Source organism: Chlorocebus sabaeus, chromosome 23 (genome assembly GCF_047675955.1).
Source record: "Chlorocebus sabaeus isolate Y175 chromosome 23, mChlSab1.0.hap1, whole genome shotgun sequence".
Classification (NCBI taxonomy): domain Eukaryota; kingdom Metazoa; phylum Chordata; class Mammalia; order Primates; family Cercopithecidae; genus Chlorocebus; species Chlorocebus sabaeus.
In genome coordinates this window covers 52,989,440-53,014,492 of record NC_132926.1, presented here as the reverse complement: position 1 = coordinate 53,014,492, position 25,053 = coordinate 52,989,440, and the positions used below count along the sequence as shown (strand labels likewise).

The 25,053-nt window shown below is 35.2% G+C and overlaps 1 protein-coding gene across 1 annotated transcript in view; it reads left to right on the top strand.

Moving 5' to 3' along the window:
• Positions 1 to 25,053, top strand: part of SLC27A6 (solute carrier family 27 member 6) — a 65,541-nt gene that overhangs the window by 27,220 nt on the left and 13,268 nt on the right. Inside the window, exon 5 of the mRNA XM_008014310.3 lies at positions 20,325 to 20,519. Within this exon, the coding sequence (XP_008012501.3) occupies positions 20,325 to 20,519 (195 nt within the window). The remainder of the gene's footprint in view (positions 1 to 20,324; positions 20,520 to 25,053) is intronic.

Here is a 25,053-nt window from a genome sequence, read left to right as displayed (position 1 = left end):
TGGGAGGTGGCAGTCATGACAGAAGAAACTGAAAAGGAAGAGGCCCACAGAAAATACCACCTGAATGTTTGAAGACAAGGAGGGTGTGCCGGAAAATCCATTGACAAGATCTTGTAGGGCTTGAATCTTTGTAATCTTGGAGGAGAAACTTGGATTTTATTCCCATCAGAGTAGTTGAAAAAAGATGAAGGAAAAACTGGGAAAAAAAATATACCAGTTTGGGATCTATTTTGAAGGAAAGCTAACAAGACTTGTTAGATCAAGTATAGGAAGTGAAGGAATGGGTAGAATCGAGGATAAGTCCCAGGTTTTGGCTCAAACATCTAGGAAAATTATGAACTATTTTCTGAGATAAAGAAAACTGAGATTCAAGGAATTAAAATTAATGTTTTAGATCTGTTAAGTTTGATATATTGGGCATCCAGATGAAGAAGTTAAATAGGCAATTGGATATAGGAAGCTGAAGCTCAAATAGTACAAAAAACAGGACCTAATTAACAAAGCAAGGACCTACAGTGTGATGCATGTATGATGCTTATTTTTCAAGCTACTATTCGTAGTTTGACATTTAGGCTATGTAATTTGTCTATATATGTCAATGTAGAACACCCACATTTTGACATTCTCAAGGCATAGTCTATACTTATTAGTAATGTATTTTCTAAAAATTATATCTCTTTCCCTTGTTTTGTTTTCTTAAAAGCTAAGAAATTCCCTGGGAGCCAGAAAACATCTTTATGATTCTGAATACTTTTGGTAAAGAATATTGAAATTTGACAAAATGTCTTACGCTTATCTCCCATTATAAAAAGGGAGCTATTTTAAAGTACCAGTGTATTCAATAAATATTTTTATTCATTTTTAAACTATACAAATTTTGTTAAATTTTTCATGAGTAATGCTTAGACAATCCTGCAGTGAGCCCCTAAGAGTTTACAGGTTTTTTTAAAATTATTATTTTGTTTTGTTTTTCTGAGGCTGACAAGATGAAAATTTTGTAACACAAGAAGCAATTTATGGCAGTGTGAGAGTGTTTCAGTTTGAAAGGAAACCTGCTTTCTTTTCTCCAAAAGAATCTATCATTCCTTCAAGAGTTTTCTTTGTCATATCTAGATATGATATGGGAATGAAGAAGATTCAGTAGTGCCAGAGAATAAAATTCCAATAGGAGAGATCGAATGATGCTAACTTGATCTTGGTATCTTGAACTTGTTTATTTGTTCATTTGTTTTGCCAGTTACTTTTTGAGTGGGACCAAAGACAGTCATAGGCTAAAATCTTGGCTTTACCTTGTGCCTGGTTAAGTGCATTCTATGTATTCTTTTTTCTCTATCGAAAATGGGAATATTAAAAACATTTGCTCTTTCATCATATTTTCATTTTCTTAGTTTCTATGAGTGTCTTATCATGTTTCCTCCTTTTCATGTCCTGTAAAAGATGTAATCTATTAAAGTATTAACTTTTGAAAAACTTTTCCCACCATATTTTAGTAACTTTTTAAAACTTGCATTTTAAAATTAATGTAAACTTTAATTGTTATCAAGATGTTCTGACATAGTTTCATTACAATTCTCTGTAGCTTTCAAAACAATAGATTTTGCCTGTAAGATCTAGTTACTTAAAGATATTTATGTATTTTTTATTATTTCATTCCCTAAGTATTTGAAGCATATTATTATATGGTTGAGAAAGTAATCTCTCTTTTAAAACCCAATTTTCCTTAAATAAGTCAAAGATATATTTACATTTTCATAATAGATACAAAAGCATTTAGAAAACTTGATAAGGTGCCAGAAACTCTTTTCTGCTTAGAAACTGCAAATGTAGAAATACGAGGGGATAACATAAATAGCTGTTAGCAGCCTAAATGCTAGTGGAATTGCACAGGAATTTTTTGGGTATTTTAGAACCATGTGTATATATTAAAGGCTTTTTATAAGTGCTAATTTTAATAGCTAATGATTCACACTTCATAGGTAGCAGTGCATGTAAAATATACACGTCTTTTTCTATCTGTCCTTTATGCTATTTATGCTAATTCCATTGAGGATACATATATCCCTTCTTTGTAAAATTTCCCAAGAAATTTAGCTTTAGGTAGGAATCCGTCTGATAGTGCATTGGCTATGGAATCTAGTGACATAGGCTCAATTTCAACCTCCTGTTGTTTGACTTTCAGTTGCTCACTCCTCTTCTTTAAGCCATAATTCTTCTCTTTATATAAAATAAGTAACAATACCTACTTCTTCTAATTGACCCTTGATTCTCATAATCCAGTTATGAGATATATGTGAAAAACTGTAAATGAGGAAGCCAAATACAAATGGAAGGTTTTTAAACAAAAGGTAGGTTGAGTGCAGTGGCTCATGCCTGTAATCCCAGCACTTTGGGAAACCAAGGCAGGAGGATTGCTGGAGGCCAGAAGTTTGAGATCAATTTAGACAACACAGTGAGAGTCCCATCTCTACAGAAAAAAAAAAAAAAAAAAGCCAGGGGTGGGGATGTATGCCAGTAGCAGTCCATGCTACGGGGGAGGCTGAGGTGGCAGGATTATTTGCGCCCAGAAGTTTGAAGCTGCAGTGAGCTATGATTTCATCACTGCCCTTCAGCAGCTTGGGTGACAGAGCAAGACCTTGTCTCAAAAAAAAAATCAGTAATGTTTTACATGAATGTATTTACAAAATTAGAGTAATTTTGTAGAATGTATTTATGAAATTAGAGTAATTTTGTAGGTATTGAAAACTAATTGGTCTTTGACTAACAAAAATTATATAATACTGATTGTAAAATTCCATATAAATAGATCATGATTATTTTAAAATAAAACTTTAATAATAAAATATTAACAATTTTATAGTGACTTGTCACAAAAAGACTAAAAAAACCAGAAACCCTAAAAATATTATGCATGTCTCCTCTTAGATTCTGTATTCTTATTGTAGATGTGGTATGTTAGTAGGATTTTCCCACATTTGATATTCATTTAACATTTAAAAACTTATGTCCAGGATTATTTCTTTGAGTATTCATTTGCTATTTTCTACATTACCTATTCCTTAAATTGTCTGTTCCTGAACTCTCTTGCTATGGACACATAAAGTGAAGGTCAGGAATGGTTAATCTTTGCTCTGCAGTGAGGGCTTGTCAGGAAATACAAGAATATTCAGCAAATGCTAAACTACTAGAATTCTCCATGATCACATCATTTATTCCCAGTGGGGGGAAAACACAATGAATTGAGAAGATCAAGGATTTGATTACAACTTTTCTATTAATTTGCCATGTGACATAAGGCAATTCATTGAATTAATTTATTTGCCCCTTGGAGTTGGGGAGCCTGAAATTTAAGCCTAACCAACAACCATGTCTTATGAGCTTTGTGATCTTGGGCTAGTTCTTGTTCTTTCATCTATATGAGGAATGTAATAACAATTACATCCAGAAGTGATAGGATGATTAATGAGTTAACTCAAGTAGAAACAGGTTGACTACAATAGGGGGTGCTCTCTGGAAGAAGCCTCACAAGATTTTTTAATTATCATAGTGAATATGCCAAAACTGAAGATGTAGTCTTCAGCCTTCCAGGACCAGGACTCAATTTATCAGTACATGTCTTTAGGTTGGACTCATATGAACCAGGCTCAAGAATGACAGTTTATGACTTCAAAGTCTCCTTATTGCTGGACCTTCCTTGATCTTCTTGACTAAATGTTGGCATGCCCCAGACTCACTTTCAAACCTTTACTCTTTTCACTCTATTGTCACTCCATGGATAGGCTCCTGGCTGCAAATACCATCTACAACTTAGCTCTCAAATTGGTATCTCCAATCCTGTCTTCTCCCTTGATTTCTAGTTTTTTATATCTAGATTCCTACCTGACGTGTGCACTGAGAAATCTGACATCTTACCTCAAAAATAGCCAAAGTCCGACTTTTTACATCCCCACTCCATCAAAACGTAATCTTTGTCTCCATCTTGACTGTCTTAGTTAATGGCAACTCCATTCTTCCAGATGATCAATCAAAAACCAAACCAAAACAAAACAAAAACCAAAAAACAAAACACAACAAAACAAAAAAATTAGGAATCTTCCTTGAAGCTTTCTGTTTCTCTCACACGTACTATCCAATCCATGAGCAAATCTTTCAGATTCTACCTTTAGCTATATCCACAATCAAACCTCACCTTACAAATTACACTGTTATTTAGATGTAAGTGCTTCTTTCCTCTAGAAACTTTTGCAATAGCCTCTTCTTAACACCACTCTTGACCCCTAAATTCTGTTCTTGCCATAGCAGTTGGAATGATTCTGTTAAAATATAAATTGGTAAACGTGAAATTACTACTCAAATCCCTCTGATGGTTTTACTTGGAAGAAAATCCAGATGTCTTCAGCATCGCCTGCATGGCACTATGGGATCTGTTTCTTTCTGCCGTGATCTCCCTGATCCCCCAGCTCCCCACATAGTTTATTCCTTGTTTACTCCAGCCTATCTGCCTCCTTGCCTTTCCTTCACTACACCAGGCCTCTCCTCCCTTGAACTGTTCCTCCCCTAGATATTGTATAGGTCATTCCCTAACCCATCAAATACCTCCTAGAGTGGTCTTCTCTGACTTCAAGCTCCACTAATGTCTGTTGTGGTCACCCTACAAACTTGATGGGCTCCCTACCCAAAGTTTGGGTAGACTGATGTTATACGTGCATCAAGAGAATACGAAAAGGTTAATTACTGACAGACCCTTCTGAGGAGAGAAGCGAAGAGTTCCAAGCATGTCCAAAACTGGCTGGAGAGCAGGGGAAAAGACTGGTTCAACTTCTATGTGATAAAGGAGCATCACTAGGGTGAAAGTTCCTGGACTTCAGGCCTGCATATATTGATCTGCACATACCGCTGGTGCCCAAAGAAGGAGCACTGGGCATTCTTATCATCTTGCTGAAGAGGAAAGGATAGTGATGTGGTGTGAAAGCTGTGAGCAGTCATGCATGAAGAATGCAGATGGATACTGGATTATGAGATCTGTCTTATTCTTGAAAGTGGCTTCCTTCACTGCTTTATTTTTCTTCCTAGAGCTTATAATTCCATTATATATTTTATATATAATCTCTTTATTCTCTCTTAATCTTCTTCCCTCCACTATTACATAAGTTCCATTATGTATTATTATATCCCTAGTGCCTAGAATGGTGCCTGACACATAGTAGATCCTCAACATTTGTTAATATTTAAACGAAAGAGAGTAGCAAATAGAACAAGTCCAGTTGCTGGGATACTTGTGTGCTCATGGCCAATATAATCTTTCCCTAGTCTCAGACCTGCAAGGAAAGTTAAATTCTACAGAATGTTGGTGTTTCTGGAGGAGACAAAGTCCAACAAGGGAATTTGGATAAATCAAAGTTTCCATCATTGCAGGCAGGGAGCTGGGACTCTGATGCATTCAGGTCACTGCAGAAATTACCTTGCTCATGGGCCCCTGCACTTTTCAGAGCTTTTCATTAATGAGCGCTGGTAGTTGTAGCTCAGGTGATAGTTTTTCTGAGTTTCTAGGAAAAATCAGCCTCCCTTCACATGTACACATCCTTTTCTTAGGTGAGTTAACACACTTATTCAAGTTAGAGCCAAGTCGTGCAGACTGTTGGAGCTGGTCTTTCTCTACAAGGTGCCTTTGAATGTTCTGTGTCTGAGGCATTTGCTTTCCCTCCACTGTTCTCCCATGTGCTGCAGGATAGAAAGCAGCTATTCAGAGTAAGTAGTCTGTAAGTGGCAGTTCCTATCCCTGTACTATTATGTCTAGAAAATTAGGAGTTTGAAATAAGCCCGCTTTGTGCTGTAACACTTGAAATCACAGAAGTCTTTTCAAACTATCTTTTGTGACTTAAAATCTTTGTTAAAGTGATGGCTGTCATCTCTGAAACCATGGCCTACCCAAACTCAGGCTTGAGTTAGTGGCAACGTTGAAAAGATTTTCAGGGGCAGCTGGAACCTGTGCTGTCTTGACCTTGTAGGCCACTCATTGTAAATGCTACCAAATCCTTTCTTAAAAGAAGTCCATACCCTCTCCCCTCACCACTCCTTTCCTGCTTCAGTAAAAGAAAGTCTGATCTCTTTTATGTCTCTTTTCTGCCCCAGTTCTCTGACATCCTGTTCACATATAGTGTTACTTCTTACTGACTCTGCAATAGCCGTTTGACTTGGTGTCCATATTGTTTCAGTGTATAATATTGGAGTGTCTGTGAAGAAAGCAAACTGTTGGAATGTATTGTCTTTCTTATTACATACATGTGTTGGTGTGACACATGTATATGTATAATTGTGAGTAGGTTTTAGGAAAAATAAGTCTTATAATCCATAACGTATGTTTATATTTTAGATGATTTTTTAGGAGTTAGACCATGCTTTTATGCTTTAAATGGCTAGTTATTTAAGGCTGAAGGCAGAAATGATTTGCTTCTTCGTTTTCACTATGAATTTGTTTCTTTCCTGTCTCTTCACCTATCAACAAACATTCTTTTGTTTCATGAAAAAATTAAAGTTGATATAAAATTACCTGTATTTAAACAGAGCTTGAGAGGTTCACTTTTCTTAGGCATATAAAGAGGTTATTCAGCCTGAGTATGTTAGAGATTCTCTGAGTAGGAATAACCACATGTTTTAGAAGAAAGAGGCTTTGTTTTTAGGAGGGCATTGTTAGAGGACTGAGTATTTCGGGAAATGAATAAATAAATTCTTGACCTTGTAGGAGGTACCTACAGTTCAACTCACTGTGCAGCAGCTCAGCAGACACTGCTGGGAAAACATCTCTCAAAGAACCTTTTGAAGAAACCAGAGTTTTGGTTCAAGTCGATATGACTCCTTTATTGGTATCATCACATCAATTTGATGAATGGTCCTGAACGCTAGAGGGATATATCTATTGAAATCCAAGACCTTGGGATGTCTGTATTAAAAGCTCTGGGCCACTAAGCAAGTTCTCTTTTAAATTTTAAAAGGAATTTCAAGTAGTTGAAGATGAAATGAGCATTTTCTACATGTTTGAATGTGGCTTACTCAATGTGTGTATGCAAACATATAAGCATCTGACAAATAAAATTGTAATATTCCAATACTTTTTCAGCTTCATTGAGTAAAGAACAAAACCACTGAATTAAAAACCCATGTTTTGATGACTTCCTATTACTGAAGCCATGGGAACAGTATGGATAAATAGAGAATGGGCTTTTGAGGCTTTTTAAAGCTGGTTTCCTCACCACTCCCTCCATCCTTCCCCATCTTGTTCCTTCCCTCTCTTGTTCCTTCCCTCTCTTGTTCCTTGCCTCGTTCCTTCGTTCCCTCGTTCCTTCGTTCCTCCTTTCCTTCCTTCCTTCCTTCCTTCCTTCCTTCCTTCCTTCCTTCCTTCCATAAATATGTTGTGAACACTTCTTATGTAGCAGGTCCTATGGCAGGCCACGCTGTAAGTAATGGGGTACAGCAGAGGACGGAGCAGACAACAATCCCTGCCTTTATAGAGCTTACATTTTAATGAGTTCAAATTATGTCTCTATCTTATGTGACCTTGGATCTGAACTTCATTTCTCCCTATGCAAAATGAGAAAAATGCTTCTTATTTTATAAGGTTATTGTGGTGATTAACATGAGACAATACAATGCTTTGATATGGGGACTCAAGCATGTTTTCTCTTTGTTTCCCCTGACCTAGCAGCCCACATGGGTTTTGCTCCTGTCCTGCGTTCTCTGAATTTGTCCTCTTTCTTGCTCTTTCTCTACTTTGGTTTTTGAGTACCTGTGGGTCTCAGTGCCTTTATTTCTATGTGTACACAAGTCTTATTTGTGTGCTTTGGCGTGTTTGCCTCTCACTATGTCTTTCTTTGTATTTGCCTCTGTATGTCTAGTTTGTGTCTTTCTTTTTTGATCTGTGTGTGTGTGTGTGTGTACGAGAGAGAGAGAGAGCGAGAGAGAATCTGTGTGCTTACATCTCTGTCTCTGCATTTTTCTCTCTTAGAATGTGAGTTTCTCTCTGTCTCTGTGAATTTGTCTAAGTTTTAAAATAAAAGTTATGTGAAAAGGAATTTGAAAGAAAGTGACTTTATTCCAGTGAACAGTTTGCAGACTGGAAGATACAGCCTTTGTTATGAAACTTAGGTACATTCCAGAGAACAAAGGGAAGGTTGAGTTTTTATAGTAACAGTTCTGCTCAGGTTTCCAATCATGCCCATTTATGCAAATGAAATACTCAAACTTGCTGAGTTTTGATTGGTTGATGTAGCTGAGTTCTGACTGATCAGTTCAAGCCACAGCTTATTGGTTGGTTCAGGAAAAATGAGCAATAAGAGTTAGCTATGAAAGCCTTAACAGTAGGCCAGTGTAGTAGCTCATGCCTATAATCCCAGCACTTTGGCAGTTTAAGGTGGGAGGATCACTTGAGCCCAGGAGTTCAAGACCAGCCTGGGCCATATAGTGAGACCCTGTCTCTACAAAGTTAAAAAATTAGGTAGGTATGGTGGCACATGCCTGTAGTCCCAGTTACTTGGGAGGCTGAGGCAGGAGGATTGCTTGAGCCCAGGGGTTCAAGACCAGCCTATGCAACATAGTGGGACCTCATCTCTACAAAAGTAAAAAATTAGCTAGGTGTGGTGGTGCATGCCTGTAGTCTCAGTTACTTGGGAAGGTGAGGTGGGAGGATTGCTTGAGCATGAGACGTTGAGGCTGCAGTGAGCTGAGATTGCCCCACTGTACTCCAGCCTGGGTGACACAGTGAGATCCTGTCTCAAAACAAAACAAAACACCTCAGACTCAAAGTTAAGCAGATGTATGTGAGTTTTCTGAGAACTCAGAGAACGTGTGTGACCTCTAGTCAAAAAACAGCTCATTGGTTCTATTTTATGTTTAGGCCCAGTTAGCCACTCAGGACTTATCTTGAGGGATTGTCTCATTCAGGTTCGTATTTGGATCGCTACATGAATGTGTGTGTCTCTCTGTGTTCCTCTCACAGTGTGAGTCCCTCTGTCTCTGTGTGTGTCATACTGTGTTTAGGTTTCTATAATGTCGATTTGACTCTGTCTTTTTTTCTGTTTTGTTCATTTATATTCTCGCTCTCGTCTGCCCTTTCTCCCCTTGCTCCCTAGCTCTGACTCTGTCTGGCTCTGCCTCTCACCTTTTTCTCTTGTTCTGTGAGTCTCTCTTGCTTTCTTTCTCTCTAAGTCTCTCTCTCTTTCACTTTCACTCTCTTTCCTGCTTTTCGTCAGTCTTTCACGCTCTCTCTCTCTTTGTCACTTCACATCTTTCACGTGTGTGTGTGTGTGTGTGTTTGTGTATTCATTTATTTAATTGTACTCGTTATATTTATGCATGCCCTCTCATTCCTATCCCAATATAGCTTAGATATTCAGTGATATTTAGATAGCAATCTCATATCTCAAGAAGAATAAAAAGGAATAGAGATTTATTCTAAAGAAGCCGTAAGGGGATTTATGGACTGAGAAGAGGAGTTTGAAAAATTACAGATAGATATTATCAAGATTTGGTTGTATTCTAGGTGATGTACCACTAATTTCACAGTATCTCAAAACTGACCAATATAAAACCAGATATAATTAACAACCATCAGGCCCTCATCTCTATGTTTAGATAGTCCGAGGTCACTTTTTAAGACTCTCTTCGCTGATCTTGATGATTTTTCTTCTCCAATGGTTGTCATACTGCTGAGCCTGCTGTTCTGTTTCCTTGACTACAACCTAGGTTCTCATCATCATCACCCTCATCGTCTTTTGCCTGAACGACTTCAGGTGCTATCCCTGACCCCACTAACTTTCCATCCATCATGCCAGGTGGGGACAGGTTATGGTTCCATCATCAGTCTCTCCTTGATGCCCTCCCCTGGCTTCCAGTCTTCTTCCAGGGTTCACCAATAGAGTTTCACAACATAAACAGTTGGTTTTTTTTAAAAAAAGGCTCACCTGACCAATATTTTGTCCACCTACCAGTGTGCCCAATGTGTATAGGAAGTCATGCTTTTGAATGCTTTGACTAGGCTATTTTCCCCACTACAAATATTAACTCCCAGTTATTTCTAATGGGATAAAGCCCTTTCCTGAGAAGGAAACATAAATGGAAAGCACATGGGAATCTGGACAAGGAAACTTTATGAACCAATATTTGTAGCACCAATGTATTGGCCAATTAACCAGATGGTGCTTAACTTGTTTTAATACTAAGAAGTTTTTGCTATTTGGACTTTTTATCATTTAGGAAAAGGTTCAGCAAGCTTTTTCTGTAAAGCACCAACCAAGTGAGTAAATATTCTAGACTTCGTGGGTTATACTGTCTTTCTCACAACTATTTAATTCCACCTATGTATCTCAAAAGCAGCCATAGATGAACCATAAATAGGTCTGGTTGTGTTTTAATAAAAATTATTTGCAGAAACAGGACGTGGCTCAGATTTGGCCCCTGCAGGCTGTAGTTTGCCAAGACCCAATTTAGACTTTACGATAATATCTTATTATGTATTCCATATAGGTAAAATTTTCATTCCTGTGCACACTCGTTTTTTAAAGCCTTTTTCCTCTCCCACCTTTCATTTATGTATATGTGCATGAGTGTATGTGTGTGTGTGTGTGTGCGCGCCAAAAATATAGATAACTTTTGGGCTTTCTACAGGGTTTCATATAATTTTCATTATTATTATAAATAAAGGAATCATATTATTTTCATTTACATATAATTCCATGCTCATAATTTGAATTAAGAAAACAAAAACCTAAAACATGTTACTGGTAACTTTCAAGAAATATCTCGATAATAAGTAAAATAGCAACACTAATTTATATCACATATTTTATGTACATTATGTCATTTATGTTTTACTATTTTGTAAGTGTTATGTTTAGATTCTTAACTACCATTTAAAATAAGATTTTAGAGAGTTGTTTTAAAGTATTTTGTGTATGTGTGTTTACTGAGTCAGCGTAAAGATGTTTGTAAAATTTTAGACTTTTATTAATTGAAGACCTTTTATTTGTAAATCTTATCTAAAATGCAGTTGAATAGATTTAAAATTAAACTTTCATGAAATCTGAATTGACCATCATTATATAGAGTAAAAAATGTTACATCCTTGTCATAAAGTTAATTCTAGATGAATGTAATAGGTAAATGTAAAGAAGATAAGAAGAAAATAATATATAGAATTTTTTGCTTATATAATGGGAAAGAAAAATTTAAATCACATATTTAGTAGCAATATTAATAAGAACAGAGAATGATCCATTTAATTATTAAAAACATTGAATATGGCTGGGCACAGTCCGCCTATAATCCCAGCACTTTGGGAGACTGAGGCGGGTGGATCACAAGGTCAGGAGTTCAGGACCAGCCTGGCCAAGATGGTAAAACCCCATCTCTACTAAAAATACAAAAGTACAAAAATTAGCCAGACGTGGTGGCATGTGCCTGGGAGGCTGGAGCAGAGAGTGCTTAAACCTGGGAGGCAGAGGTTGCAGTGAGCCAAGATCATGCCACTGCACTCCAGCCTGTGCGGCAGAGCAAGACTCAGTCTTAAAAATGGAAACAAAACAAAACAAAAAAAGAATATAATGTTAAAAATAAAAATCAAATTAAAAGAAATAAATGCTTGTAATTATTTTAAAAAGTGTCAGTCTTCTTAATATACTATTAAATGACAAGCATTCAACTTGGTTAAAAACAAAGAAAAAGAAATTAAATACAATATATTTTCTTATCAAATTGTAATTTTAAATTAAATGAAATGTCATATTTTTAAGAATTCTTCATTGAAGAGGGATCCATCTCCCTCTCCTCAATAAGATATAAATAGGAATGTCCTTTTTAGCCAACAATTTGGTAACAAAGCCATAAAAATATTTACAACTATTGGCTTCTTCCAGGGATCTGTCCTAATGAGATGCAAAAATTTATAGATAAAATATTCACTCTACTGTCTATAATGATGAACATTTAAGAACAATGTAGCAATTCAAAAACAGATGATGAAGAGGTAAATTGTGGTATAATTATATGATAATCATATGAGCGTGGAACATCATATATTTGAATGATAATAATTTAGAATAATGTCCAAAATTTATTAATAAATTATAATATATGGCCATATTATGGTGATTATAACTTTTAATGTATATACAGATATGTAACATAATATTCATATAGTGAGATTACATATTATTTCATTTTTTATTTTTCTGTATTCTCTAAATGTTCTCTGATGTATGTATATTTCAACATCAAAAGAAATACACATTTTCTTTTCCCACATAACACTAAACAATAGATCAATTGATCTTTCCTCATACCTTTCAAAGCATGATCTTCTGGGTTTTCTTTAAAGGAAAGACAAAATTTTTAAAAGAGATCTTGGACATTAGAGAAATGAATTTGATATTTTGGGACAAAAGTCTTGATCCTAGTTTTGAAAATTTGATTCTCTGTATCAACTAAATTTCTTAGGATGATTGTTTTTATTTAGCAAGCTTAATAGCTATAGCCCACACAAGTTAAAGCCTGTGAAATTTGGTTTATAAACCACCTTCATATTGGATTTCAGAGAATGCCAAGGCATTTTATCGATAATGATACTTGCTAAAACTCATCTCATACCTGAAAAGCTTCCAAGCTTTTATACTATATAAAAGATGGTTCTCTGTTCAAGCAAAATAAATCCTCAGATTTGCAATGCTGCTGTTTGATGTGGGAAAATGGCAGTGGAAAATCCAAGAGCCAGTTCCATGCCAGGCAGGCAAAATCTGCCATGCCCATAGGAGGCGGGAACCAGAACAGAACTGCTGTGGGTTGTATTTACTGGGAGAAAAGAACCCTCTGTCTTGAAAGGAGCTGCAGATGGAGTCTTTTCTCCATTTGCAGAATAATTACCTTAAACCTCATTTGTGTAGGTCCAAGGAAATCAACAAGTGAGGGTGTTGTTTCACATAATTCCACAGTTTTGGCTATCTTATTATTTTCTTTTTTTTTTTTTTTTTTTGAGATGGAGTCACTCTGTCACCCAGGTTGGAGTGCAGTGGTGTAATCTTGGGTCACTGCAACCTCTTCCTCCCGGGTTCAAGCAATTCTCCTGACTCAACCTCCCGAGTAGCTGGGACTACGGGTACCCACCGCCACGCCCAACTAATTTTTGTACTCTTGGTGGAGGCAGGATTTCTCCATATTGGCCAAGCTGGTCTCGAACTCCTGACCTCAGGTGATCCACCCGCCTCAGCCTCCCAAAGTGCTGAGGCATGAGCCACCGTGCCCAGCCTCAATTGAATTTTTAAAAATCAAAACAGTGCTTTTACACAGTTATAAAAATGAAATAGTACTCTTAGAGTAAGAAATATCTCTGCATTATCAGTACTTGATCTCTAGAAGTAAGCATCTTTAATTCTTCTAGGACATTTTTAGTTATTATTTATCTCCATATTTCTCAGTAAAGTATGTATTATACTATTTTTTGATTTTTCAATTTTAACTGTCGCTTCCTCCTCACATGCTCACTATCCACACACATATATTTGTTCCTTCTCTGTGACACTAATAAAATTATGATAGTTTAAAAATATTTTTATAACCAGTTTTTAAATTATTGTAAGGAAGCGACAATATATAAATTTTATTCATAGCTGAGACATACTGTATTTATTTCATTACAACTTTTTTCCTTTTATTCCTTATAAATAATAGTTGTCTCATTTTTCTATTTTAAATTTATCTTTCTAATGTCTATCACAAATCCATCTCAAACTCCCCATCATAGCTAACATTTCTTTGTGTGTATGTGTGTCACTCTGTCGCCCAGCCTGGAGCGCAGTGGCACGATCTCGGCTCACTGCAACCTCTGCCTCCTGGGTTCAAGCATTCTCCTGCCCCAGTCTCCTGAGTAGCTGGGACTACAGGTGCACACCACCATGCCAGGCTAATTTTTTGTATTTTTTAGTAGAAATGGGGTTTCACCTTGTTGCCCAGGCTGGTCTGTTAACTCCTGAGCTCAGGCAATCCACCTGCCTCAGCCTCCCAATATACTGGGATTACGGACATGAGCCACTGTGCCTGGAGCTAACATTTCTTAGTAAGATTTAATAACATATTGTGTGTTTTTAATAGATTGTGTTTTTTAAAGGCATCCCTCCTAATGTGCTGAATCAGTGAGTCACTGTCCTCCCAAATGTGAACAACATTCTGATTTCTCCCAGTATAAATTAGTTTTGCTTCTTTCTCAAAAACAGAATCTAAATGAAATTATATATATGCGTTCTTTTGACCTTGCTTCTTTGATTCAGCACTATGTCAATGAGATTAATCTTTGTTTTAAGGTATAGCAGTAGCTCATTTTTTCTCATCGCTTTAGTTATGGCAGGCAAAAAAAAAAAAAAAAAATGGCCCCTTCAAATATGTTCATACCCTAATTCCTGGAATGTGTGAATATGTGTGCAGTAGAAACATTGGCAAAAGGGATTTTGCAGATGTGATTACAGTTACAGAACTGAAAACAGGAAGATTATCCGGGTGGATACAATATAATCATATGAGACTAATTTAAAGCAGATGATTTTCTCTGGCTGCAAGCAAGGGAGACTCAGCATAGGGGAAGCTGGAGATTTGGAAGATGACTGGTACTCAATGTGTCATTTGTTGTTCTTGTATGTAGAAGCCTATGTGGAAGAACTGGAGAGAGGCCTCTATGATCTAAGGGCAGCCCCCAGCTGATAGCCAGCAAAGAAAAGAGAGTCTTAGTCCTACACCCTCCAGGAACTTGATTCTGTCAAGAACCTACCTGAGCTTGGAAGCAGATACTTCCGAGAGTCTCCTAATAAGACCCTAGCCAGTCAACACTTTCATTTCAGTTTTGTGAGTCCTGAATCACACAATCCAGTGAAGTTGATGTGGACTTCTGACCTACAGACATTGTGAGATAGTAACTTGGCATTGTTTGAAGGGCCCAAGTTTGTGAAAATTTGTAGGGCAGCAATAGAAAACTAATAGAAGACTGTTCCATTATGTTACTATAACACAACATTTTAAAAATATCTATTTTACTATTGATGGATTTGGATAGCTTTCAATTGAGACTTAATGTGATTAATGATGCTAGGAACATTCTTTTATGTGTCTTTTGGCAGATGTATGTACATATTTCTATTGGTAATTAGGAGTGGAATGGATAGGTTGTATTATATGCATATTTCAGCATTAGAAGATATTGCTAATCAAAGTGGCAGCAGTAATAGGCACTCCTGCCCATGGTCTATGAGAGTCCCAGTTGTTCCATGCCCTTGCCAACACCTGTTGGAAAATTTATGGTGCTAAAGAAGAAATCACAATGTTTGTAAATGTTTGTTGCTACTTCATGGTGTTTTGATTTGTAGCTCTCTGATGATTAATGATGTTAATCATCATATACTTACTGGATGCTTGGAGATATTCTTTGAGAAGTACCTGCTCCACACTGTCAATCATTCAAGCAGTCCATAAACAACACCATAGCTTCTGGATTGGCTCACCATATTTCCATAAAACTGGTTAGTAAGGAAAGAATGAACTCAAATGGATTTCTACAGCACAGAAAGCATCATAACCTTCTGTTCACATCTCACGTTCACAACAGTTTCCTCTCCCCACACATCCTATGGGGAATGCAGAGGTGGGCCTAGGTGGATGCTACGTCTGTGGCATAGGTCTGTGCCTCAGCTGAGAACACTGCCCTTAGGAGCTTCCCAGTCATTTAAGGGGCTGCTGATAAACCTGTCCTTTCTTTATATCTGAGAAAGAGTTAATAAAGATATGCAAGTAAATCTTCTTGTATGTAAACAAATTTTCTACCAGAAGAGGAGGGAGACTTTACTATCATGGAAGGTAAATAAATTTTCTCTGTGACCCAAAAACCATCTCTAGCTTCCAAGCCTGTTTGCCACACAAATACCCTTGAAAAGATATGTATATAGATATAGCTATATACAGTTACATAAATATACATATACATACATATATTATAGTTCGATACAAATATATGCACATACATACATTATATATTATATAAGATATATATCAAACTATTATTTTTATGTATACTTTTTAAAATATAAAAATATGTATTTTTAATGTATTGCTTTTGCAGTATAGCATAATTTTTATTCTGTCTTATTTTTCTTATACAGTTCAGAATATTTTTTAAATTTCCATTGTAATTTTTTTCTTTTACCCATGGGTTGTTTAAACTTGTATTATTATTATGCAAACATTTGGAGATTTTCTAGTTTTCTTTTTGTAATTGATCTGTGGTTTAATTTTATTGTGGTCAGAGAACATAGTTTGAATGAAGCCTAGTGCTTTGAATTTGGCTGACACTTGCTGTAAAACTCAACAAATGATTGATCTATTTTTGATAAATGTTTCATGGGTACTTGAAAAAAATGTGCATTCTTCAGTGACTTGTTATACTGTTCTGTATACATACATTAGGTCAAGTTGGTTAGTTTTCTTTAAACTTCCATATTCTTATGGTTTTTTTCCTGCTTATTCCATCAGTAGAGAGATAAGTTAAAAATATCTCAGTCTATTTTAGCTCTGTCAATTTTTGCTTTATATAGTTGACTACATTCTTAGGTAAATAGAAATTTAAGGTTGCTGTCCATACAGTGAATTGACCCTTTTATTATTATTAATTATCCCTCTTTATCTCCAGGAATGTTTCTTTACTTAAGGTCTACTTTGTCAGATATTAGTATAGTCATACTAACTTCCTCTTGTATGGCTTACGTTTTTCCATCCAACTACTTTCAATTTGGGGCTCATGTAAGATTTAAGATGTAATTTTCATAATCAGTATATAGTTGAATTTTATATTTTTATGCATTCTAAAAGTTTTTTTCCATGATTGCATATTTAGTCCATTTACACTTGATGTACTTATGATATATTTGCTTTTATAGCTTCTATCTTCCTATTTTTTCTTGTTGTCTCATCTGTTATTTGTTCCCTTTTCCCCTTAATCTTCTTGTGAAATAATATTTTTATTATTAGTTTTCATTGATTATCTCTTTAATTATACATCATTTTATATTTGTTTTATTTATTGAAGTATTTGTCTTTGAGTAATTACCTAGAAGGATACAAGATTAATTTTTAACTTACTACATTCTATCTTCAAATAGCATATTTTCCACTTCTTTACAATGCAAGAACTTTGTAACACTTCTCTTTTCTGGTCCTCTTCATTCCTTTCTGGTTTTTGTTTCTTTGCTCCTATATAATATTGTTTTCTTTGGTGCTAAGAACTACCTTTAGTGTTCCATCTGTACCATTGTACTAAAAACAAAATATTCCATTTTTATTTGTCTGAAAACATGTTTTTCCTTCAGTTTTGAATAATTCTTTAGCTGAATATAGAATCCTAGGTTGACAATTATTTTCTTGTACTAGCTTTAAAATATTATCATATTGTCTTCCAGGCTTATAGTCATTGTTGAAATGTCAGCCTTAAATATTCATGTTGCCCCTTTGGAAACGATGTTTCTATTTCTTTCTGCCTGCTTTTAAAATTCTCCCTCTTTGTTTCTCTAATTTTTATATACTTTTTCTTCTTAGCAATTTTGCCAAAAAATGTCTAACTGCATTTCCCTGGTATTTAATCTCTCTGAGGTTTTAGTGTTTTTTGTTTGTTTTGTTTTCTTTTGTTTTTTTTCATGGCTTCACGTCTTTCTATCACTTTTGGAAAATTCTCAGTTAAAATCTCTTCAGAATTGCCTCTTCTCCATTCATTTTATTATTCTATAGGGCTCCACTTGTAGGTATTTTTGACATGTACTTTGTGTGAGGCGCTAAATACCTGATGGTACATAACTGGGATTTGTCAACAAAAGGCTCAGATTCTAGGGTGATTAAGTGAGGATCCAGCCATTTTATTGAGATACTTCCAGAAGTCAGTATCTTTTCTCTTGGACTGACCAGTATCCTTGATAGTAACTGAACAGTTTCCTGCTCTGGTATATTATTTGGGGTGTCGGAATTCTGATACCAGAGCAGGAGAAGAGTTTAGTGATCTCATCCTTTAGTATGTAGACTTTCATTTAACCCTTCTGTTTTCTATAATGTTAACTTGAAATAAAAATTTCATAGAGATGCATCTCTAAGCAAAGAGATTATCTGGAAACAAAAGATTGCAATTTGGGACACATAGAACAGCGTAGCCTCTAGGTGTGTCTGAGGAACAAAAGGAACGGCTGGGGTTTAATTGGGAAAACAAGCAAGGTTATATAAGCTGTTTTGAAGTAAGTTTCACTGGTACTGGCAGTGTCTTATTGGAGCTGGTGAGTTCTGATTGATGAGTGTCAACAATTACCAGGTAAGACTTAGAGTTACAGTAGGTCTTTGTGCTTTTGCTTTTCAATTACAAAAACAGTTTCTGGAACAGGCATGCATGACCTCGGTGCCTTTCTCCATGGCCTCCGAATCCATTTTAGTTGGGAATGATGTGAAGGACTCTATTTTATAAAATAAATTTTCACAGTAAGTTCCTCAGCCCAAACTGGTGTCTGGTTAGACATCTCCAGAGACAAATTTCCAGTCTTTGGCCAATGTGTAGCAAGGGCAGACTCCTAGACGTTTTGTCTGTATTTAGATATTTAGTTATACAACTGCTTCTTAAACAAATTTCCTACTAGGCTTTCTGCTTTCCTCATTCTTTTTGATGCTTGCTTGACACTTTCAGGAGCCTTTGTTGTGTGCTAAGCTGCAGGCTTAGATTTCAGCCTTATCCATTCTGCTCAAACACATGTCCTTTTATCTCTTCACTTTTCAGTTTCCAAAATTACCTCTCAACTCACTTCTGTTTCTTCTTGAAAATTCATAGATTAAAATATCCCCTTTAAAACCATTTAAATGGTGTTTAGAGAAGAAACTGAAATGAATAATGTGATCCATTGATCATTTTAAATTATAGGTAGCAAAGAAGCCAATTTCTCTATTTTATTGTTGTTGCTGATTTATTATTACATCTTGTTATTTTGCATTTTTTGGTGATGATGGAGGTAATCAGAGCAAATAATGGATTTATTGTGACTACACTGATAATATATTCTTACTCTGATTTTAGGTGAGTGTAAAAGTTCAGGTTAGTTAAAACATTACTTATTGAATATAGAACAAAATAGAATCCTATATCTTCCTTTAATTCTAAAATATGAACAAAAAGTAAAAATGTGAGAATATTCTAAAATAATAGTCAACTATACAGTTGCCATAATATTTACAAGTCAAATATTACTTTGATTCTATGGCCTCAAATTATTGTTTATTCTATGTTATGCACTGTGTATTAACAATGCACTACAGTGTATAAGGAAGACAGGTATTATTATCTTAAAATAGATGAATAAACTGAGAATCAGAGTTAGGAGTTAATATCTTGTTCAGAGAATCAGAGTTAGGAGTTAATATCTTGTTCAGAATTATATAGCTAATTACTGCTAAGCCTGGACATCCAAACTTAAGTATGTTTCATAATATTATCAAAGTAATGCTTTTTTTTTTTAATTTATTTATTATTATTAAACTTTAAGTTGTAGGGTACATGTGCACAACGTGCAGGTTTGCTACATATGTATACTTGTGCCATGTTGGTGTGCTGCACCCATCAACTCGTCATTTACATCAGGTATAACTCCCAATGCAATCCCTCCCCCCTCCCCCCTCCCCATGATAGGCCCCGGTGTGTGATGTTCCCCTTCCCGAGTCCAAGTGAGCTCATTGTTCAGTTCCCGCCTATGAGTGAGAACATGCGGTGTTTGGTTTTCTGTTCTTGTGATAGTTTGCTAAGAATGATGGTTTCCAGCTGCATCCATGTCCCTACAAAGGACACAAACTCATCCTTTTTTATGGCTGCATAGTATTCCATGGTGTATATGTGCCACATTTTCTTAATCCAGTCTGTCACTGATGGACATTTGGGTTGATTCCAAGTCTTTGCTATTGTGAATAGTGCTGCAATAAACATACATTTTCTTCCTGAAAAATGCTTTCTTCCTTGCCTGACATTTACTCAAAAAAGCCTTTAGTGATCTGCAATTTAGAATGAGCTGTTCCCAGATATGGAAAGACACAAACTGTATTATTCTTGGCCAGTGTTACTTTCATTAGAATTTGGACACAGTTCTGCAATAGAATTATACACATATTTTAGCTTCCCTTCTATTATTGCACAATGCAGTTTACTTCTGTGACATTTTTCATTTAAATAATAATAATGAAAGAAACAACTGGAAACTGGAATTAATTACAAGTAAAACATTTTCCTCTAACAGAGAGAAGGAGAAAGGGATCATAAGGTGCGTTTGGCAATTGGAAACGGTATGCGGAGTGATGTATGGAGAGAATTTTTAGACAGATTTGGAAATATAAAGGTGTGTGAACTTTATGCAGCTACTGAATCAAACATATCTTTCATGAACTACACTGGGAAAATTGGAGCAATTGGGAGAGCAAATTTCTTTCACAAAGTAAGTACAGCATTTTCCTTATTAAAGAAATACGTTGGCGCGGTGGCTCACGCCTAATTCCAGCACTTTGGGAGGCCGTGGTGGGCAGATCATGAGGTCAGGAGATAAAGACCATCCTGGCTAACACGGTGAAACCCTGACTCTACTAAAAATGCAAAAACAAAATTAGCCGGGCATGGTGGCCGGCACCTGTAGTGCCAGCTACTCGGGAGGCTGAGGCGGAAGAATGGCGTGAACCCGGGAGGCGGTGCTTGCAGTGAGCGGAGATCACGCCACTGCACTCCAGCCTCCTCCCACCCCCCCAAAAAATAAGCACATTGAGATCTGCCAGCTCTCTTGGATATTGTGCTTGTAAATTGTGGTAAATATTATCACTTTTTTTTTTTTTTTTTTTTTTTTTTTTTTTTTGAGAATTTCTAGAAATAGGGTAGTGGCCTCAGTGTGAGAGACGAGGGTACAGGTTTTGTGAACCTCAATTATCTTCCGTGTTTTCTCTCTCATGTCACCATAATGATGCCTTTTCTTGTTCAGTATCCAAATTTAATGATGTAATTTATAAATAGCAAGCATAGGCCCTGATATATGTTAATTTGACTCTTTCCGTTTTCCTTGAGTGTTTTTATTCCACTATTTCTACTTATCTTTCAATGTTTATACCACTCAATTCTATACCGGCTTTTAATAATTTTTAAACTACATTAAGATATCACTAAAATCTTAAAAGTATCCAAATAAATCAACTTTTTAGGAGGAGAAGATTGACAGCTGATTTCTCAATAGCAACCACAAAACACAAAAGACAGTGGACATTTACCTTCCACTGGCTTGGAAAAAATAACTGTCAAACTGGAACTTATATTCAACAATAATTTTTTAAGAATAAAGGCAAAAATAAACATAGCAGTCTCAACCTTTATAAAGCAAAACTGATATAGCTGCAAGAGAAAATAAATCTTCAATAATCTATAATAATAAACTGCTAATTGACATCTGAAAACCCTGCATCTAACAACTGCAGTGTGTCTATTTTATTCAAACACTTTTGAAACATTTACAGAAGTTCCTGGGCCAGTTAGGTAATTCCAACAAATTTCAAAGGATTGAATATATTTAAATTATGTTCTCTGAAAACAGTTTAATTGTTGGTAGAAATAATTTTTGTAAAAGACAACTAGATAACCTCCTATATATTTGGAAATAAAACATTTCTAAATTTCCATTCATCAAAGAAAAAATCATAATAGAAATGAGAAGATACTGTGAGCTACATCCTAATGAAAATATTACATGGAAAAACTTGTGCACTTAGCCAAGAATAGCTGAAAATTGGATGGAGCTCAGTAAGCATCTCTGTAAGTTAACTTTTAAAAGGACAACTAAAATAAACTCAAAGGAAATAAAAGGAAGGACATAATAAAGAACAGAAATAAATGACATAGAAAAAATATTTGGTAAGGAATATAAAAATAAATAGAAATATAATTTTTAAAAAGTAAAGAAATCGAATCTGATTGATAGAAGGCAGAAATAATATCAGGAATGGAAAAGGGAACATTGCTGCTGATACTTTAGACATTAAGACAGTAAAAGAGGATATGTCAAGTTCATATCAATAAACTTGAAATTATTAGATGAATTGGATAAATTTCTAGAAATGTACAACTTACTAGAGTTGACTCAAGAATTATTTTATCACACTAAATGAAATAAATTCATACTCCAACATCTTCCCTTAGTTTCAGACAGCTTTCCCACTCAGGATAGTGAATATTCAAGAGCAAATGATTCCTCTCCTACAAACTCTTCCAGATAATGCAGAAGGAGAAAAAACTCCCCAACTCACTTTCTGACTCCTAAACCTGACATAACAGTGCAAGAACAAAAGTACTTCCTACAGGCATACATGTATGAGGAAAGTCTTTGTTTGATAATCTCTCCCCTCAGGTGTGTTTCCTTAGTGGCCTCACCTGTTCTCTGAAAGTAGCAGTATCCTATATCATTGCTTTTGAGATTTCCAGAGCACCCTACTCAAGCCATATTTAGAGCTGCTTTTGAAGAGATCTTTAAGAATCCCATAATGTGAACTTTGGTGTGCATTTTTATCACTTTCATCCCTAACTGCTTTAGCTTTATAGTTAAAGTTTTCTATATAATAAACTGCCATACCTCAAAGAACACCTGGAAGCAACAAAGTATTTGCTTTTCTAATCTGTGGTGATTTTTTCAGTGTCTGGAAGTAATTGGCAGACATGTGTTTTTCATGCCCTAGCAGCTCACTTTTTCAGTCTAGTTGCCCATTCAAAGCTAGTATAAATAACAGTAATGCTCTAAACCTAAAGAAAATGCAAACTATTTTTATAATGCATTCTTTTGGGATTTTGAGGGTATAGTTGACATCTCAGAAATGCACTTTATTTTGAACAAAAGCATTTTGGGGAAAGTAAGTGCTGATTTTACTGAGTTTTACATTCCTTGCGGTTAATTTTCTCAATTCATTGCACTGGTTCCTTTACAAATTTGGTAATGATATTGAGCTCCTTTGTGAAACTGAGTCATTCTAAAGCAACCAACAAGGGTATGATGATTTGTATTTTATATTACTGACTTTATTATAATTTTCTAATTCTTTAAATTTTCTGTCAACTGTAATAATGTTAATCATGTAAAAAGTCATGATTGTCTTCAATTTATTTGGAAAACCTCTGTTTTTCAACTCATTTTAGTTTTCTTTTTCAGTTTGGAAATGAAAAAACAAAGTTGTGCCTGATACTACATGTCTTCTAGTCTGCCTTTTATCATTTTATTCACATGTTGTTTTCTTAGATAGCGGGTAATTAGAAAAATTTGGTTCAATGATTTTCTCATAATTAAGTGAGGAGATTTGATAAGTGTCTCTCAAAAATGCTAGCCTAATGGAGGCTCATGCTTATTATCTGGGAGGCAAGCAGCCACCAGAGATAAAATGTTACAAGTGAAGGAGAAATATAAGGCAGCAACAGAGTTCCTATAACCCATTGTCTTTATGTGCTACACTTACTATTTTAATGCAAAAAACTGAAGAAATATTGTACCCCATATCCTCCCAAGGCAAACAATATAAAAAATTTAGTGACAACTTATTTGAGAGACAAACTCAAGTAGAATTATGAACTACCTTCTCTTTTTCTGTAGTATTTTCACCTGGGGAAAATAGGGAGCGGCAAACATAAAATACAAAGATAAAGCTTGAAAAAAGGGAGAAAATGAATCTAAATAAAAGGCAGATGAAAAAAATGAATGCACATTTTATACATAGATGAAATAAAGCTCAGAAAAAAAAAAAACAGAAAATGAATCAAAAATAAAAGGCAGCTGGAAAAAAAATGAATGCACATCAAAATAGTAAGTTTCCCAAAACGACCACGAAATGTTTAGAGAAACAATTTCTCACAGGCTTGAAAAATTACAATAATATTCTCTTTAAAAATAAGAGCGCAGGAAAGAAAAAGGATCAAGGACAAACATAAATCAACAAAATGAACTAAAAAGTAAGCATGCTCAGCTCAAAGAAAAAAATAGAGGAAAAATATGTAAATGTTACACAAATGAGCATCACATAAAAGAACTTAAAATCAAAAGGAATGTACATGTTGTTAGGGAGAAAGATGAGCAGAATTAAGGAGCCCCACAAACACAGTAAAAAGAGCAAGCAAATGATAATTTAAAAATGAAGAAAAAGGATTTTGAAAACATAGACAATGATCTGATACATCCTTAATTGGTGTTCCTGCAGTAAAGAACAGATCAAAGAAAAAAATAATTATTTCTACCCTAGTAGAAGAACATTTCCTTAAGGTAAAAACTTGAATCTTTAGCAAAAGAGTACACTATCTGGGGCAGAATAATTATAAGAAAAATATATCCTGGTGAAATTATGAAACAAAAAGAACCTTAAGGAGATTTTGAGGTAGGAAGAGCAAAGGATGAGCAAAGTATAGCACAGGTGAGGGTGGAAAACATCTCAGGCATTCTCAAAATAAAACACTCAAGGTTAGGAAACAAGGAAAGAGTTGACTTCACCTAAGAATTTTTCTAGGATGTTTTCTCAAAGTTTTAAGAAATCAGAATCTATAATACCCTCATATTTATAGGAATGCAATATTTCTTTGTAAAATTCACTGAACAAAAAATAATGGCCAACTTGAAGATAAACCATAACTTAGAAATGAAAGAATGACCTTCAGTTAAAATGCCTGATGGTGAATATTGAGTCAATTCACATATAGATGATTGAACCACTCTGAATTGTTTATACATGGAATAAAACCTGACAATGTAAAAATAATTATGACACTAACAAAAATGGGAGTTGGGAGGGAGGAAAGGAAGAAATGGTAATTCTCCTATCTGTCTTATTGGCAAATCCATAGAAACAATGGAATTTAAAATTTAAATACCATGTAAACCTAAATTTAAAAATAATATATGAGATTAATGAAATGACTCATTTCTTTAACCATTTTCGTAAGCTGTTTTATTGCCTTAAAAGTAGGCA